The following is a 19,891-nucleotide window of genomic DNA, read 5'->3' as shown; positions in this document are numbered from 1 at the left end:
ATGTAACTACTGCTACCACAAACAAACCCGGGATAGTGTGTTAAGCAAAGTTAAACCAGCAATGTCTAAAATAAAGCATTATGGTTGACTGTATAATAACAAGGAAATAAATTATCCATATGGTTAAGGGACAAGTGGTAAATGAGTTCATGCCTAATCACTTTGTCACAGCCAGTGATGCTATTTCATTATTTATTATGAGACATTAAGTCACAGTTACTAGATAAAGCCTCTCTCTATCTTTTTTTTAAACCTTTAGTACATCACATACAATGCTTTTATGTATACCTGCACTCTTCAATATAAATATAACACTGCTGCTGTGTCGTAAAATCTTTTTATGATGCTTCTGTCATTGAGTTGTTGTGGACTTTGCTTTTAAAAGCACACTTCATTCAGGAAAAAATAAAAATAAAATAACATTTAAAAAAAAAAAAGAAAAATATAAAGGCAGGAGATGCCAACACTATACAGTCAGCCATAAAGTGAATTAGCTAAGCCAACAAACACCCAAGAATTTCACTCAAAGTTAGCCTGCACAGCAAAATTTACCAAACAATAGCAACGTGTGTGTGTGTGTGTGTGTGTGTGTGTGTGTGTGTGTGTGTGTGTGTGTGTGTGTGTGTGTGTGTGTGTGTATGTGTGCATCTAGATATAAAACTAAGTTAAACCCTCTTTTTTTTTTTTTGCCTGTCCCATTTGGTTCTTTAGCCGTCAGAATTGTTGTCTGAAGACCAACAAGGATACCCAATGGATTTATTTTGCCAAATGGATCATTGCCGTATTGGTCCATTGGATCGACCTTCGTTTTTATTATTTATTTTATTTTATTTTCAGTTGTTACAGACGGGACAGACATGAGTGAGGGATAGGAAAGGGAGAAAGAAAGAGGAAGGAAAAGAAAAACAGAAGGGGAGAGGGACAGTGAGAAAGGGGAAAAAAAAAATCTCCTGGATCACCTGTTGGGAGAAAAAGAATAGAAAACAAGCAAAAAAAACAACAACAAAGCAACATACTAAACACAACACCATCACATTAGTCTAGCTAAGTGTAAACAGCAGTAAATACTAAATATTGAATGTTGTTGTGCAGCACGCAAGACAGACAGCGCACAATGTGCTTTGAAGTAGCAGCCAAGAAAGGTGTGATTTAAGTCTACGAACAGTGAACACCCGTGTGCACACCTGTGTGGATCAACGTGCTTGCATTCAAATGGTTTCCCCATGTAATGGTATGCAAGAGGATGTAGAGAGCCATAGCCCTGTCCCACAGGGCATGAAGCAGGCATGGAGGAGATCCAGGCCCCAGACATCCAGAGGCCCCAGAGTGCGAGAGCCCAAGGAGGACCACTGGAGGGGCATCCGTGCCACCCTCATGGGAAGAGGGGTCACCCAGTAGCCACCCAGTGTGAAGACCCCATACCTCACTCCTCCCACTCATGTGTAGTGTTGCTGCGTGTTGCTCTAAAGTGCATTTAAAGCAAGGGAGAGCATGGTGCTGCTGCCAGAGAGCAGCAGGTATTAGCACGGCCCCTCCCGAGAACCCTCAATGTCTACATGGATTAAAAATTCAGAGGTGGGCACCGGCGCCAGAGGTAGGTTTGAATACACAGACCGTCCACTGGACGCCGTTAACGTGCCCACCCTCAAGGCCCTATATATATGTGTGTGTTATGAGAGTGTAAATAATGTGGATGCCTAAGTTGTGAGATAAAATTGAGGCACAGGTGGCCAGAAGAGGACGGGGGGGGGGGGATGTCTCCCCTGCACCCTGGTGACACACCCGCACCCCAAGGCCCTACCTGTGTGGGTGGGTGTGGTGGAGCGGGAAGAGGGAGGTAGCTGGGATAGGGAGGAAAAGAAGGGAGGGGAGGATGCCCCTCTCTAGGGCCAGCTGCCCCGCTGACCCCAGTAGGCACCCCCGTCCTCTGGTACCCACCAAGGCAAGGGAGCCCAGGCCCATCCAGACCGGGGCCTACGGCAGCAGCACCGCCAAGCCCCACAGGACCCGGGGCAGCCCACCCTACCCCACCGCAGAGGAAACTGTACCCACCCCAACATTCAATCATCTCCCAGACTACACAAGACAACAACCTCTAGGTTAAGTTTATTCTCCACCTCTCCTATGTCTCTCCCCCACCTGCAGAGTGGACTCCTGCAAGGATGGAACAACCTCCCTGCCAGTTGAAGAGCCCCCCAGTTAGGCCGATGCACAAGAGGCCCCCTGCGCCAGGGCTGAGCCCCCGTGTTAGTTAAACCCTCTGAATGAAAGAGCTTATGATCATACAGAGTCACTAACCTTGACTACGGTAATGCAATAAGTAAAGCTATACTCCCACACCCAGTGACTATGGCTATGAGCTCGACTTTCCTGTGATCAAAATGTGAACTTAGACAGATATATGTGTGCTTTGATTGTGGTTGATTGGGCTCACAAGCTTGTCGTGGTCTTTGAATGTTTCCCTTGTTAGTGAGAGACTATTCTTCTATTGGTTTAGTGCACCTCTTCCCCAACTATGACATCATAGATGGCTTCAAACTGTTCTTCACTCTGCCCTCACATTTTTACATATTAAATGCCGTGGAACAGCATAAGGAGGAACGTCCTAAACTTTGACAGTAAAACATTAAACCCACAAAATCACACTAAACACAGGCGTGGAAAATCCTGTCAGATTTGTTTAGAGAAAATTTTAATTAGAACAATTTAAAAGAAAGAAAGTGAAGAATCATAAATGGAAAGTTGTGTGGTTGAGAATCTGCAGGTGGCCATACAGAATCCAAGGCTTCTGTAAAAGTAAGATTTATTTTCCAGCAGTGGGGAGAAGAATGTTTTAGCCACAACATGTAAAAACACTGCCCCATGGTAAAACAAACATATGGGAGTTTGAAAGACATCATCCAGAACAACATTCCTGACAAGCCAGAAACCAACCAACCTTCCAAGAACTACACCATCGCTCATTTGGACAAAGTATTAGCCCCTGACTCATTTCAAACATTTAATTAGGTAGAAACTCATCCTGGTGCTAAAAATTGTCACAGGCGACTAATTTAAAAGTATAGAATATCCGAACAGTGCTTTAGTGGCCTTTCCTCCAACATCAACTTCAGGTAGTGGACATGCTGAAAGGTTGATACGACTCCTCTTACCCTCAAAAGGGAGTTCTTGTTGCTTCACAAAGATAACACAAGCAAACAATTCACATCTACTTTATTTTTGTAACCCCACCCTGCAGAGTCCAGACGCTAGCAGTGTGCTTCTGTGAATGGAATACCTGTCAGCTGGATAGGAACAAATCTTTATACCGATTTAAAATATCCACAGTCCTGGTGGATGAATCTTAAGGACCTAATGATGGTAATTCTTCAGGACTAAAATGTTAAGTTTTACAGAGCTTAGCCTCGTTTATTTGAGGGTTGTCCCAAATGTCCAACGGTGACAAGATGATTTGGAAATATCTGCTAGGAAGCAAGTCAGGTTTACTAAACGATTTATGTTGTGTACACGGAAGCCTTTGCATCTTCTACAACCCTCACTGCTTCACCTGAGTGAAGTAATCGTGTCCTTTACTATGTAGATCTAAAGCAGGCACACAGCCACACAAACACCAAACAAACAGAACTGAATTTAAAAATGTAGACGATCCATTAAGTGTAATCTTAAAAGAAAATGTAAGACAATTAAAACATTTCAGAGTCATTATTATGCCTCAGAAAAAGTTCATAAAAGAAACCCAACTTCATTATAAGTCGTTAGCATTTTTAAATCCTATTTTCTATGCAAGAGGTGACACAGGAAACTCAACTGAAGGGAATATTTGAACAGAACAAATTTGTATAACCAAATTCTTTGGTTTAAATATATGCTGGTCTCTGTCAGCAAGTCTTCCTGATGGTGAATTGGCATGAACATTATAAGGAAGTAATTTTAATAGTTTGTTTTTAAGACTCCATTGGATTTTTATTTTAGAACAGGCATTTTGTTTAAATGTGAAAAACATTTGCGCTGTGCACAGCACAGCCAAGGCTTGCCACTGACTATTTAGTCAGTGGCAAGCTTTCAAAATTCAGCCAATCAGATTTTCAAAGCAGAAGGATTTCAGTGTCATGACTCACCTGAATGAACCTCCTCAATGTGACTACAGCTCAGTGTGTCTGATAGGTCGGCATTTGGCTTGGAGTTATAGGTCACGTGTTCGGGGCTTCCCCTGCTGTCTGACTCGGCCTCTACAGCACCCTGGCTCAGAGGCTCCAACGTGTTAAAGCAGCGTGCCCACTGGCTGACAGGCTTGGCGGGACGCCCAATCAGAACACCCAGAGAGGGATCTGACCTCCGACCTTGAAGGACCTCGCGTGTCTTTTCTATCCCACAATGAAGCAGGCGATAGTAGAGAAGAGCCTGATCACGCACGCACATGTCTGTCTCCTCCTCTGGAAAACACAAGGGCATAAAAAATTTTCTATTTTTATCATGATCTGTCTGTATACACATATGTGCACACACATAAACACAAACCTATGCAGTAGTGCAGCAGTCTTCCCAGCATGTCTTGTGTCTCAGCAGGCCGACACAGGAAAAGTCTCATGGTGGCTGTCAGCAGCTCCATCTTGATTCCCAGAGAAGCCTCGCTTCTCACTCTATCGATGAGCACTTCCAAAGTGTAGGGGGCAGTGGAAATTCGCTCCCCATACACACCCAGCAACCAGAGCAAAGCCTGCCTGCCCTAGTGAAGGAGGCAGTGGAATATTTAGATCTAAGTCTAGTCAACAGAAGTGGGTTCACTGTCGTCCAATATAACTACCAAGAAATGCTTGGTAGTATAATTACCCAGTGCCAAGCTTGTTTTTATCTCCTCAAAAGACAGTTCTACTCCAAAGTACAGTTCTGAAACATATCTGCATTTCTACTTCATGCATTTATTACACCCCCAACTCCAAAAGAATGCGTTCAGTCGTTATAATGGGAGAAACTATACAGAAAAAAGTTCTTGTACTGGGCTGCTGTAGAATACTGCCAAGTTTGCCATTATAACATTGGAGCATATGGCGACTATCTCACTTCATTTGCCACCCCTTGATATTTCAGCGGTCTAAAAGAAAGTTTCAAGGATTTTTTTCTATACATCAGTGTGAATAAGAGAGCAGCCGCAAGCAGCGCAGTGAGAGCAGATATTTTCAATCTGATTATCTCAGCTACATGGTTCTGGCATTAAGCACATGGGACAGGTAATGAAAAATTAAAACAGCTTGTTTCAGACAAATGAACTTAGTGCCCTGCTAACAAGGATTAGTTTCAACTGTAAATTAGAGCAGGGCAATATGGCCAAAAATATTTATCACGATATATATTTGAAAATTTGCGATAACGATATAACTGACGATATAATTGATGCGAGACAAAATACAACTCCACAACATTACTAGCGCAAAAAGACAACGTTCCATTTATTTTCACTTAAACAAGAAGCTGGTTTTTATGTACATTAAAGCTTTATAAAAATGTAACAGTGCAAATGCAAATTCCTTGCTGAAAGTTTAACCAAAAGGCATTTCCAGTAGAAATGGGCTGACATATCTTGAGCATAACCATGTATAATATCCACTGAAGTTAAAAAGAGATGCTTTGCAACATTAAACTGCAGTATGCAGTACGTATTTTTCGTACCATAAGGTGCACGGGATTATAACGCACATTAAGCGAAACAAAGCAGTCAGATAAATCAAACTTTATTAAACTCATTCTTCTTGCTTCCTCCACTTCTGTACCATTGATTCATTAATGTTGAATTCTCTGGCAGCTGCTCTAGTCCCATGTTGTTGCAGTATATTAATGACTAACCTCATATTGTGGATGGATTATTTCAGTTGTTCTCCTGACTGAAGTTTGGTCCGTTTACAGCATCCTGCCATGCGATTGCATTAGTCTCTAACTATCAGGAACCTTAACGTTAACTTTTATAAGTGGAAAAGTGTTAGTGTTCGTCCTCCAGCTTCACTGTTTATGTTATGCTAACATAGCTGTGTCGCTAGCGATCACGTAGCACATCATTATATACCAACTAGCCCAACTTCAGTAACCCTACAAACGTCACTGCTGTTTAGTTTCCTGTCTTCATTTATGTTGGAAGTGATAGCAGAGCTGTACGTTTGAATTTTTTCAGAAATCTCTCAGTCAGAACATGCAATATCATGCTTAGGTAACTAGCGAGCTAACTTCCGCTAGCTTCCTGCTAACTTCTAACTCCGTTAAATGTAATAAATTTTGTTTTCATGGATGCCTGGAAGTTAAACTTCATAGTTACACCTGGTAAAGCAGCAATGCTGATCGTTTTATTAAAGATGAAAGAATTTAGACAGTTTTTAACTCTCAGTGATGCTGCAGTGTTCGTTTGACCAGAAGAATACGGAGTTTAGGACCCAGATTACTCCCACATTTAAGAGCATCTTAGTCCGACAAATACGACAATAACGACGGCCGCTTGCATGTTCTGCAAAGAAACGTGCTTTGTTGTGTATCTGACGGACAAACACCAAACCAGTTCCACATCACTAAAGTTGCACCATTTTTACAAACCAATTCTGGTTCATCTGTTTCACTCAACAATCGGCCATGTGCGTATGAAAACAAAGGCACTGCGCATGCGCGTTTTACTCATATTCTATTGCGATATTTCATTTTCCTATCGTTGCCTAACATTATACCGGTATTACCGTGAACGTTATAATATGGCCCAGCCCTACTGTGAATCATATACAACTACCAGAAACCAGAGTTGCAGAATAACAATAGGAACTCATTAGGATATATCTACTTTAATGGGGGAATCTGGTAATTTCACTTGCACTTAGCATGAAAAGAAACCTGGCATCAATTCAAATACTTTGGAGGCAATCACTGACCAGAAAATCACGTAATTTGTTCCCATTTCTTCACTTTAAACTATGTTTCATAAATTGTGTTTAAAGATAAGATAGGCAAGGCAAGGCAAGGCAAGGCAAGGCAAATTTATTTGTATAGCACAATTCAACAACAAGGTGATTCAAAGTGCTTTACAGAGACATTAGAAACAAAAACAAATAAAAAGCATGATTTAAAATTAATTAAAACAAGCAAACAAACAAACTAACTAAACACACACATTTCAGATAGCTTGATTAGCATAAAATTATATGAAACAAAGAAGTTGTTGGCCTAAAAACTAGCTACGACAGATGAACAATATCTGAATGTCAAGACATAAGTAGAAGTGCAGCAGATCTGACCAGACATAGGACCTGAGAGATGCATCTGGGCTTTTGACTGATCCATTAATTGTTGACTCATTCAGAAAGTCCTTTATAAAGGAAAGTAAAGAGGAAGAAAAGGCTGAAGAACAAACTGCACAATAACTAGACTGACAATCAGTGGCAACAGGTCTTATTGTGGCTACTCCATAACCAACGGCTGTGGCAGGCTAAACGTGGGTACTGAAGACGTGCATCAGTAAACAAATAAAATGCACTTCTGAGCTGTTTGTTCTACTTATTTAACCATTACACTGTCCAAACCACAAGTCAGTACAAGGGATCCAAAAAAACCCAAATGCACAGACTCCACAAACAAATACAACTGTTGCACCAATTATTACACCAAACTGCAGCAACAAATTGTGTATCAAACTGCAGTCAACTGAAAGTTTCACCTTATGCTCACCCTACCTTTCTACTGATCAAACAATATATGAGGTGAACAGGTGGGTGCAACCACCATTGTTGCCTAGTCACACCCCACAACTGTGCACCAAAACACGTGCTTTCGCATTCTAAACCAACGCATTTGTGCCCCAAAAGGAAAAACTCACACACGGCAAGTGAAATTTGAAATGTATGATTGAAATCATTTTCAAAATGCGCAGAGAAGATTAGGAGAGAGATACAACAGTGAGAGTCTACAGCTGTAAAGCACAATGGAGGTTTGTGACTACATTTGAGCCAATGATGTTGGAAATCTTGTCAGAACCGATGGACTTATGAAGACAGAACATTACCGTCAGATTTAGAGCCATCGTGTAATAGCATCTGATTGGCAACAGATTCATTTTTCGGCACGACAGTGATCCCAAACACAATGCCAGTCCAGCAAAAAACATACCTGAATAGAAAAACATGTCTGGGTCTCCCCAGAGCCCAGACCTTAACATTACTGAAGTAGAGAACAGCCAACATCAAAGAAGAGCTTTAAATGTTCCTAAAGAAGCCTGGAGAACTATTCCTGAAGACTCATGTTGAAGAATAAAGCTGATTACACCAAATATTGACTTTCAGGCTCCTTAGAATTGTACAAACCCCGTTTTTACCTTATTTACTATATTTCTGTGTTTGTTTGCACGTTTCAATAAAGCGCTGAACCTAGTTCGCTGTTTTCTACCAAAATATGAAAGAGAGGCTCATGAACTTTGCACAGTGCTCTATACCCTATATAAGAGGATAGAGAAAATGAAAAAAATTATTAATGGATGCTTGGGATTATGTTCACCAACTTGACCATAACTGAAATATATCGTTACAACAGACTGAAATAACTTTGCAGAATTATGAAAGTAAATTTAAATTTCAGCATATAAAATAAAATACCATGATAATGCCCTGTAGAATAAAAAAAAGTTTCTGTTAAGTCTATTTCTGATAATACTTTTGCCAATTTGTATTTTCAAAACAGGACATCTACAGCACATACTCATTTATGGCATGATATTGTTTTTTCTTGCACTCAGTATATAGGTATGGCAGGATCTAACCTGGATATCCTGCAGTGTTTCCTCGCAGCCATCCAGTGCAAGGCACACAGTGTCGCTACACTGGGGACACACCCAGACCAGGTCACGCATTGTCTGCACCACCGCTGAGAAGGGTAGCAGGAGAGTAGAGAGACAAAAAGTGTGGTGAAAGAGTAAAAAACCAGTTCATGAAGCTGTTTGTGTGTATACTGTACTGTATGTGGGAGGTTGTGGAACTGATGTTTTTACCAGAAGTGATATGATCCTGTTTGAGTCCAAGCAGCCCAGTGAGGATTTGTAGACATCTGTCGCTGTAGCTGCGTCCAATACGACCTGCATACAATAAAGGCAAACACAGGGCATTAGAGTGACTGATCAAACACATGGATAATGAAATTTTAGAACCTGAGCATGTTCTACACAGAAAATGCAGCACGCTGTGTATTCTTATCCTTAATAAAAGGGATGTCTTGTTTTTTTGCTTATTATTTACTTATTGTCAGACAAATGGGTTAACATTTTGCATTTCAGGAAGGCTGAAAACAAATGAATGTAGAAACTCCATTTGGAAAGAGTGTGTCTACTGGTGTGTAAGATTAACATTAACATCAGCAATTTAAATTTGAAATGAAAAGCAGTTACATTTAGAGAAAAAAATCCTTTAATTCGTAGCTCATAACACAATGAGTCTGGGTAGTGGAACCACAGAGCTGGAATGGTCTTGGTCCCAAACTTTGGTGCTTATAGCGAGATAAAATGTTTTCTATTCAGTTGTTTCAATTTCAACATATACTTCACACACACAGGTTCGGGAACACAGCAAAAACATGAAGGCTTATAAATATAAACCAGCCTTCATTTAATACAGTATGAACAGAGTAAGACAAAACATTTGAATATCAGGATGTGTTACTAAATCCATATTATTTACAATCTAGTGCTCCTAATCACTACACCCTCATTAATACAGCAGTCTCTACCTGAAGAAAAAAAAAACTACAATAGTAGACACAACAGAGCCTGAGTGTCAAATTACATAATACTGGCACACAGCAGCATGTGTGAACATGTTTACCTATTGCTGAGATTGCAGCCTGGGCAGTGTCAGTGTTGACATCAGTGCAGTATCCTTTCAGCTCATCCAGTATCATTGCTACGTTCTCGTCATTCACCAGCTCTACCAGCACCTGCAACACACAGCAGCTGAAGCTATAGTACTGTCAAAGGATCGCCTCCAGCTGCTAACACTGGGTACTAACTGTGGACTTGTGAAAAAAAGTAGTAATGCAAAAAGCTAAAAATCCAACTCTTGGGGCTTGCTTCAAGATTAAGCTAATCCTTTTGGATATTAACATGTCCAAAGTTAGGAGTACGGCATGGACTGTCTGTTAGGTTTTACCTCCATTAATGGGGTCACTATGAAGCTTCAAAATGCACTCCCAAAAACCAAAGGCTAACATCAAAGTGGCTATGGCCATCTTTTATTTACTGTCTATGCCAAAGTATATACATGTGTGGCGGAGGTGTGGTCCCGGGCGCGTCTGCAGGGGAGGAGTGGTGCAGTGGGCTCAACGGGGCGGTGCTGGAGATGCCGGTGAGAACAGCTGATGGCGATTTGGACTGATAATGGTTTCCTTCCCTTTTTATAGTGAGACGGAGAGGAGCGGAAAGAGAGGGAAATCAGCTGGGACCGACAGCTGTCAGACTTTGTTCAGTCATAACCTGAGAAAATTGTAAATAAATGTGGAACCTGGTGATAAAGACCTGTGTGTGTGTGTACCTGTGTATAGTGCATTTCACAAGTGGTGCCGAAACCCTGTGTCCAGCCGGCGTGGGGATGTCCGACCCACAGGCTGCGCCGCCCGCCCAGCCTTTGCAGTTTCTGGCGCAGATTCTGGCGGAGATGGCGAAGATGAGCCAGGACCAGGCGGCGGTCCAGCGGGCTCACCTGGCTGCGCTGCAGGAGCAGACGGACCGGCAGACGCTGGTTCTGGAGCGGCTGGTTGGAGCCGCTGCTCCGCCGAAGCCTCCACCGCTGTCAGTGGCGATGCCCCGGATGGGGGACGGGGACGACCCCCAGGTTTTCCTGGAGACTTTTCGTGCCATGGCGGAGGCCTGTCAGTGGCCGCAGGTGGAGTGGGCTCCGCGTTTGCTTCCTCTGCTGTCGGGGGAGGCTCAGACGGCGGCCCTGAGTCTGCCGCCGACCTCGAGGAGCAGCTTCCAGGACGTGAGCCGGGCGGTGGTGGACAGGATGGGGCTCACCGCTGAGGACCATCGCCGGCGGTTCCGGGCCTGTCGGCTAGCCGCGGCAGATCGGCCGTTTGCTTGGGCCCGGAAGCTGCACGACGCGGCGGTGCGCTGGCTGCAGCCGGGATCGTCAGAGGGCGAGACGCTGCTGGTGGACAAGGTGGTGCTGGAGCAGTTCATGGAGGGGCTGCCTGCGGAGACGGCGAGATGGGTCAGGTGCCACCGTCCCGCGAGTCTGGAGGTGGCGGTAACGTTGGCGGAGGACCACCTTGCCGCTAGAGCGGGGGAACCCGGGGACGGCGGCCGGAGGCCGAGCAAACAAGCCCCAGTGCCGGCACCAAGGCGCCGGGTACCTGCGCCGGGGCAGGCAGAGCGGGCGCTGGCGCTGAGCCCCACTAATCCTTTTGCTGCGTTTGTGCCTTCCCAGGGATCAGACATGAGCAGTGCCGCCCCTGAGCCACGGAAAACAGCGCAGACGCCGGGGCAGGAGTGCGGGCAACCGGGACACCTGAGGAGGGACTGTCCTCTGATGGAGGTGGGGCAGGTGTTCCGCGTTGCCGGTGCCCCAGCACCCTCTTCCGGTCCAGGAGGGACGTACAGCCTTCCGGTAAGGACTCGAGGGGGTATACACCATGCTTTGGTGGACACGGGCTGCACGCAGACCCTCGTGCACCAAGGCTTGGTTCGCCCCGGGGCATTGCTGGAGGCAGAATGGGTGGAGGTGAAGTGTGTTCATGGTGATGTTCACAGGTATCCCATAGTGCCGCTGTTATTAAAGTATAAGGGCAAAACGCATAGGGTAACGGCTGCGGTTAGCCCGCGCCTGTCGCATCCCCTAATTCTGGGCACGAATTGGCCGGGGTTTCATCATCTGTTGGGACAGTATGCGGGAATGCGATCACGACCGTTAGTAGCATGTAGTGTCTGCGCGGCGCTCAGCGGTGATGCGGGGTCGTCCGACACTGACTCCAGGGAGGGGGAGACGGCGGGTCCTTCATGGGAAGCCCCGCCGGCTCCGGAGGTTTCCCCCACGGGTGATTTCCCACTGGAGCAGTCTCGTGATGACACCCTACGCTCAGCCTTTGACCAGGTGATTGAGATTGATGGTCACGTGGTGCGCCCTGAAGCCGTGCGGACCTACCCGCGCTTCATTTTATCAAAAGATAGGTTATATCGAGTGAGTCGTGACACTCGCACGGAGGAGACACACACCCAGTTGTTGGTGCCGCAGGGCCGCCGGGAAACGATTTTCCAGGCGGCTCATTATAACCCCATGGCAGGGCATATGGGATACGAAAAAACTCTGGAGCGAATAACGGCTCGATTTTATTGGCCGGGCATCCGAGCGGATGTGCGCCGCTGGTGCGCGTCCTGCCCGGACTGCCAACTTGTTAATCAGCCGGCCATACCAAAAGTGCCTTTGCGCCCGCTCCCACTCATAGAGGTCCCGTTTGAGCGCATTGGCATGGACCTCATCGGGCCGTTTCATCGGAGTGCACGAGGCTACCGCTTTGTATTAGTCCTGGTGGATTATGCAACGCGGTACCCGGAAGCAGTCCCGCTGCGCACCATCTCTGCAAAGAGTGTGGTGCAGGCACTGTTTCAGGTCATCTCCCGAGTCGGAATCCCGAAAGAGATACTGACTGACCAGGGCACGTCGTTTATGTCTCGTACACTGCGGGAACTGTACGAATTACTGGGCATTAAATCTATTCGGACCAGCGTCTACCACCCTCAGACGGATGGCCTGGTGGAGCAGCTGAATAAGACTTTAAAGTCCATGATTCGTAAGTTCATTAACGAGGATGAACGCAATTGGGATCCCCGGCTAGACCCTCTGTTATTTGCAGTGCGGGAGGTGCCCCAGGCCTCCACGGTATTTTCTCCCTTTGAATTGCTGTTCGGCAGGAAGCCGCGTGAGGTGCTCGACCTGATTAAAGAAAGCTGGGAGGACGGTCCGAGCCCCGCTAAGAATGAGATTCAGTACGTGTTGGACCTGAGAGCGAAACTCCACACTTTGGGGAGGTTGTCACGGGAGAATTTGCTCCAGGCTCAGCAGCGTCAGCAACGCCTGTATGACAGAGGGGCTAGACTCAGGCAATTTTCACCGGGAGACAAAGTGCTTGTATTACTCCCTTCTTCCAGCTCGAAGTTGCTCGCCAAGTGGCAAGGACCCTTTGTGGTCACACGGCGAGTCGGGGACGTTGACTATGAGGTCGCTTAGTCGGACAGGGGAGGGGCCACGCAGATTTATCACCTCAATCTCCTTAAAGAGTGGAGAGAGGCTGAAACCGCTTCTCTGGTAAGCCTGGTTAAGGAGAGAGATGAGTTGGGGCCGGAGGTGCCAAATTCCATCATCCCCGCCTCTCTCCCTTGTGATGACCACCTCACACAGGCCCAGATAGCGGACGTTGTCGCGTTACAACAGCGGTTTGCAGATGTGTTCTCCCCCCTGCCAGGCCGAACGTCTCTCATTGAGCATCATTTTGTAACACAGCCTGGCGTGACGGTGCGTTCACGGCCCTACAGGCTTCCTGAGCATAAACGGCAAATCGTTCAGAGGGAATTGGCTGAAATGCAGAAAATGGGAGTGATAGAAGAGTGGTGTAGCCCCATCTTTCTTGTGGTGAAAAAGGATGGGTCTATATGGTTCTGTGTCAACTATCGCAAGGTGAATGAAGTGTCACGTTTTGATGCCTATCGACGAGCTCCTGGATCGGCTGGGCACGGCCCGTTTTCTCACGACACTGGATTTAACCAAGGGCTACTGGCAGATTCCCTTGTCTGCCGAGTCCAGGGAGAAAACGGCCTTCTCCACTCCGTACGGGTTGTACCAATTCGTTACGCTTCCGTTCGGCTTGTTCGGAGCCCCAACCACCTTTCAGCGCCTCATGGACCGGGTGCTGCGTCCGCACGCTGCATATGCTGCTGCCTACCTGGATGACGTGATCATCCACAGCGACACCTGGGCGGAGCATGTGCAGCAGGTGGCCGCGGTCCTGGAGTCCCTGAGGAGGGCGGGGCTCACGGCCAACCCGAAGAAGTGTGCGGTTGGACGGAGGGAGGTACAGTATCTGGGGTACCACTTGGGGGGCGGGCAGGTGCGTCCACAGGTGGAGAAGACGGCGGCTATTGCATCCTGCCCGCGCCCCAAGACTAAAAAGGAGGTGAGACGGTTTCTGGGGCTGGCAGGTTACTATCGCCGTTTCGTGCCAGGGTTTGTGCAGCTGACCAGCCCCTTGACCGATCTCACCCGAAAGGGTGCTCCGGATCTGGTTCAGTGGACGGGGTCGTGCCAAGCGGCGTTTGTGCAGGTGAAAAAGTCTCTGTGGGGAACCGCTGCTTCACACTCCTAACTTTTCCCTCCCTTTTGTTCTGTAGACTGACACCTCGAACAGAGGGCTGGGGGCCGTTTTGTCCCAGCAGGTAAAGGGGGCCGACCGTCCCGTTCTTTACATCAGCCGGAAGCTGGCAGAGCGTGAAAGACGGTACAGCACTGTGGAGAAGGAGTGCTTGGCTATCCGGTGGGCGGTCGACTCCCTTCGCTATTACCTCCTGGGGCGCTCGTTCACCCTCTGCTCGGACCACGCCCCGCTGCAGTGGCTCCACCGCATGAAGGATGCCAACGCCCGGATCACCCGGTGGTATCTGGCTTTACAGCCCTTTAAGTTCAAGGTGGTCCATAGGCCGGGGGCTCGCGGGGGTGGGGGGTGGGGGGAGTAGGTTCGGCCGGACGGCTCCCCGGCCTCAGTCGGGCGGTGGGGGTGTGTGGCGGAGGTGTGGTCCCGGGCGCGTCTGCAGGGGAGGAGTGGTGCAGTGGGCTCAACGGGGCGGTGCTGGAGATGCCGGTGAGAACAGCTGATGGCGATTTGGACTGATAATGGTTTTCTTCCCTTTTTATAGTGAGACGGAGAGGAGCGGAAAGAGAGGGAAATCAGCTGGGACCGACAGCTGTCAGACTGTGTTCAGTCATAACCTGAGAAAATTGTAAATAAATGTGGAACCTGGTGATAAAGACCTGTGTGTGTGTACCTGTGTATAGTGAATTTCACAACATGAAAGCAGTGTCATGGAGCATCCTGACCAAAAGGAGGAAATACAAACTTATCAAAGCACCTGAAAGATGTTTCCACATCTGTACAAAGAATTCATGCTAAGGGGGTTTCAGGTGTTTGTTAAACTTGGCAGCTGTGAACCAGTTGGGATCAAACTCCACCCCTCCAGCTATCTGTTACAAAAGGATTAATTACTTTGTCGGGGTGTGGAGTTAGCTCACAGTTTGGGTAAAATGGAGATGGACAGATTGGCATTGTACCGTCAACAAGGTGAGCATTGTATAACGCTACTGAGGAGGCAAATGACCCAGAAGGTAAACCTCTCAACCACGTCTACATTGAGAATCTCACCTATGAATATGAGCACTAATTAGTGATAAAAATGTTGAGTTTGAATAGCAACTCAAATACAGTTGTTCCTCATTAGGTTTGTAGCTACCTGAGGAACCGAGATAAGCAGAAAACTAGAGGGAGCTTGTAGATGGGGGTGCTCTGAAAAGAGTCCGTTGAGGCTGTTTGAGCATGCTGGGTGCCTTCAATTGGAGTTTTTTCAGGCACACAACCTGGGATAAGATGCAGAACATGTAGAGACTCAGCATCTCACTTGTCAGGATCTCCCAGGAAGAGATGGTAAGTGCTCTTATATAGCCATTTATGTAACTTGCCTCATTCACACAAACACTGTTTGCTATCAAAAGTGCATTTTACCGATGGATGCATCAAAGAGAAACTTGGGGTTAGGATCTCACCCAGGGACGTTTGGGTAAGAGCTGGAGCTGCCAGGGATCAAACCTCCCATCTTCTGATTAATAGATGCCCCACTTTACCTCCTGAGCTACAGCCACCCAGGATGGAAAATGATCCTGTGTAAAGGAAATTCTAACTACCCTGTTTAGCCAGCTGCAATCTGACTCTGTGCACAACAAATGGATGAATGAATGGATAATGGAAATAGTGGAGTGGAGTGAACGTCTGCCATCATGCTACAAGATGAGTTGACCACTAAGTGAAACTGAGAGAATCTATTCAAGCAGGACTTACTGAGGCAACCTCAGGGTTAACTTTCAGTGTTCTGCAGCATCTGTAATGTCTGGAGTCTGCATTTATTTAATCTCAAGTTTTTCTAAGACATAAAGTTTCCTTTTCCTTTGTAAAAAGCAAGAAGTTGGTCTACCAACACAAAAGTATGTTCTATGTTTACTGGTTAGTTTTACAAAATAAGTATTAGGACTTTGGATTATTACAGCTAAAGTTTTCTTGTTTCAAAAAGCATATCATCATATAAACACAAAAACTGAAGATGAAAAATTCAAAGGATAAGCAAAACTGGCATCACCTGCATCTTCCTTTCTTTGATGTAGGCAGGCTCAGCATAGCCACAGAAGAAACGCTTGTAGTGCGGCCCCAGCAGGCCAGGGACAGAGCGCAGCAACAACTGCAAGCAGACAGACATATCTTTTTTTCTCAGCATGACATGTACACATAAATCCATCTGAACGTAAAAGTAATGAAAAAAATGAATCAGATGCGGTGAATCTGAACTGTTGCTACTCCCTCTGGGGATTAAAAAAGACACACGTCCACATGCCAATGATTCAGTAAGTGATTAAGCTTTTCCACAAAGACAGATTTATCCAGTCAGATGTCAGAATCAGAATCAGAATCAGAATCAGAATGGGGTTTATTGCCAAATGTTGAGCAGGTTTACAACATTAGGAAATTGCTGCGGTGCTTCAGTGCAAACATAGTGTCATAAATAGCACTTAAATAGACATGGAAAAAAATAAAAGTAGGGATAAGAATTAAAAGTGCTACGTGGGAAGATATGTGCATGAGATATACATGAGATATATACATGAGAATAAGAATTAAGAGTGCTACGTTGAAAGATATATACATGAGTGCAGGTGGTGATCAGTGCCAAACATGGAATGATGCAGTGAACACAGCGTAGGGTCATGTGTTAGTGGTGGGAACAGTCATATGGTTATTGTTCATGTGTCCAACAGCAGAGGGGAAGAAACTGTTCTTATGGCGAGAGGTTCTGGTGCGAATGGACCGGAGCCTCCTGCCTGAGGGGAGCAGGTCAAACAGACTGTGTCCAGGGTGAGAAGGGTCAGCTGAGATCCGAGCTGCACGCCGCAATGTCCTGGAGGTGTACAGGTCCTGCAAAGATGGGAGTCTGCAGCCAATCACCTTCTCAGCAGAGCGCACAACACGCTGCAGTCTCTGTTTGTCCCTGATAGTGGCTCCAGCGTACCACACGGTGATGGAGGAGGTGAGGATGGACTCGATGATTGCAGTGTAGAACTGCATCATCGTCCGTGTTGGCAGGTTGAATTTCTTCAGCTGCCTCAGGAAGTACATCCTCTGCTGGGCTTTCTTGATGACGGAGGTGATGGTGGGCTCCCACTTCAGGTCCTGGGTGATGGTGGTACCCAGGAAGCGGAATGAGTCCACAGAGGTGATGGGGGTGTCAGTCAGGATGATGGGGGGGAGTGGGGCTGTGTGCTTCCTGAAGTCCACAATAATCTCCACTGTCTTCTGGGCATTCAGCACCAGGTTGTTGTGGCTGCACCAGGACACCAGACGTTCAACCTCCCTCCTGTAGGCAGACTCGTCCCCGTCCGAGATGAGTCCAATAACGGTGGTGTCATCTGCAAACTTGATTAGCTTGACAGACTGGTGGGTGGAGGTGCAGCAGTTGGTGTACAGGGAGAAGAGCAGAGGAGAAAGAACACAGCCCTGAGGGGAGCCGGTGCTGATGGTCCGGGAGTCCGAGACATTCTTTCCCAGCCTCACATGCTGCTTCCTGTCCGTCAGGAAGTCAGTGATCCACCGGCAGATGGGATCAGGCACATTCATCTGGGAAAGCTTGTCTCGGAGATGGTCTGGAAGGATGGTGTTGAAGGCAGAGCTGAAGTCCACAAACAGGATCCTGGCGTAGGTTCCTGGGGAGTCCAGATGCTGCAGGATGAAGTGTAGGGCCATGTTGGCTCTATATGCAAACTGCAGGGGGTCCAGGAGGGGGGCCGTGAGGGTCCTGAGATGGGAGAGAACTAGGCGCTCAAAAGACTTCATGACCACAGATGTCAGAGCCACGGGTCTGTAGTCATTTAGTCCAGTGATCCTAGGTTTCTTGGGGACAGGGATTATGGTGGAGGACTTGAAGCAGGCAGGCACATGACATGCCTGCAGTGAGGAGTTGAAAATGCCAGAAAACACTGGGGCCAGCTCGTTTGCACAGTGTCTGAGGGTGGCAGGAGACACGCCGTCTGGGCCGGGAGCTTTCCGAGCATTCAGGTTCTTAAACTGCTTCCTCACATCTGCTTCATGAATATGAAGAGTTGTGGTGGGAGGAGGTGGTGTGAAATCCTCTTTTGTGTGGGGTGAGGAGGGGGGTGTTGTAGGTGAACGGTTTGAAGGTGGTGATGGCTCTATGGAGGGGGGAGAGGTGGGGGAATTAGTGTCCAAAGTGTCTCTATTGTTGGGGCCGTTGGAGGTGTGAAGGCTGCCTGATGGCTCGTCAAAACGGCAGTAGAAGTCGTTTAGGGTGTTGGCTAAGAGCAAGTTATCAGTGGAGTGGGGGGTTTTAGGCTTGTAGTTTGTGATATTCCTAAAACCTTTCCACACAGAGGCCGAGTCATTCTCTGAGATCTGCTGCTGCATCTTCTCAGAGTGCTGATGTTTAGCAATGTCCACTTCTTTAGTGAACCTGTACTTGGCCTCTCTGTAGCAGTCCCTGTCTCCGCTTCTGAACGCCTTTCTCTTTTCCAGCCACAGCTTTTTGAGTTTAGGAGTAAACCAGGGTTTGTCATTGTTATAACTCACCCTGGTGCGTGATGGCACAATGCTGTCCTCACAGAAGTGGATATAGGAGGTGACAGTGTCCGTAAACTCGTCCAAGCTGTTAGAAGCAGCCTTCAATGTGTCCCAGTCTGTGGTCTCCAAACACGTGCGAAGCTCCTCCACAGCCTCGTTGCTCCACAGTTTTTTAGTCCTCACGACAGGTTAGGAGAGCTTCAGCCTCTGTCTGTACGCGGGGATTAGGTGGATCATGACGTGGTCAGAAAGTCCGAGTGAAGCGCGGGGCACCGCGCAATAGGCCCCGCTGATCGTGCTGTAACAGTGGTCCAATGTCCTCTCCTCTCTGGTCGGGCATTTAATATACTGCTTATATTTTGGAAGCTCATGGCTCAGATTGGCTTTGTTAAAGTCCCCAAGAGCAATGATGAGAGAGTCCGGGAATGTCCGCTCCGTGTGGAGAATCTGCTCCGCGAGTGCGCACTGAGCTGCCTGCGCATCTGCGTCTGGCGGGATGTAAACAGCGGCCAGGATGAATGAAGCAAACTCCCGCGGAGAATAAAACGGTTTGCAGTGGATAAAAAGATATTCCATGTCATATTAATTTGTACAATTTCTTACAGCTTGTGACTGCCCTCTGGAATAAGGAATAATATCTTACATTATTGAATTTAATTCTGTTATATTTATGCAGTGCCAATTTACAACATATTTGTACCAATCTGAATAGGGTCATTCTGGTCTCTGGTCTGATGACAAGTCTCTTTGTGATAAGGTGAACTGATTTGAATGTGTGGTTCCCACTATGGAGCTAGCAGGGTTTCTAGTGACAATGTTGAGGGAAACACTTTAACCAGCAGGGCACTGTTTGTTTTCCAGCATGACCAAAAGCCAGTGTTGGGGAGTAACGAATACATGTACCGCCATTGCGTATTTAAAATACAAAATATGAGTAACTGTATTCCATTACAGTTACCATTTTAAAAGGTAGTATTCAGAATACAGTTACTTTGTTGAAAATAATGGA

At 46.7% G+C, this 19,891-nt stretch overlaps 1 protein-coding gene across 1 annotated transcript in view; it reads right to left on the bottom strand.

Annotated features, from left to right (window-relative positions):
- ap4b1 (adaptor related protein complex 4 subunit beta 1) overlaps positions 1 to 19,891 on the bottom strand; it is a 49,200-nt gene that overhangs the window by 8,844 nt on the left and 20,465 nt on the right. The window contains exons 7-12 of the mRNA XM_080898107.1: positions 16,397 to 16,495; positions 9,834 to 9,945; positions 9,008 to 9,091; positions 8,780 to 8,883; positions 4,519 to 4,726; positions 4,119 to 4,433 (exon numbers count right to left, since the gene is read on the bottom strand). Of these exons, the coding sequence (XP_080754233.1) occupies positions 4,119 to 4,433; positions 4,519 to 4,726; positions 8,780 to 8,883; positions 9,008 to 9,091; positions 9,834 to 9,945; positions 16,397 to 16,495 (922 nt within the window). The remainder of the gene's footprint in view (positions 1 to 4,118; positions 4,434 to 4,518; positions 4,727 to 8,779; positions 8,884 to 9,007; positions 9,092 to 9,833; positions 9,946 to 16,396; positions 16,496 to 19,891) is intronic.

The sequence above is a fragment of the Rhamphochromis sp. 'chilingali' genome, assembly GCF_963969265.1.
Source record: "Rhamphochromis sp. 'chilingali' genome assembly, chromosome: 12".
NCBI classification, from domain to species: domain Eukaryota; kingdom Metazoa; phylum Chordata; class Actinopteri; order Cichliformes; family Cichlidae; genus Rhamphochromis; species Rhamphochromis sp. 'chilingali'.
This window is presented reverse-complemented; position numbering and strand designations above follow the sequence as displayed.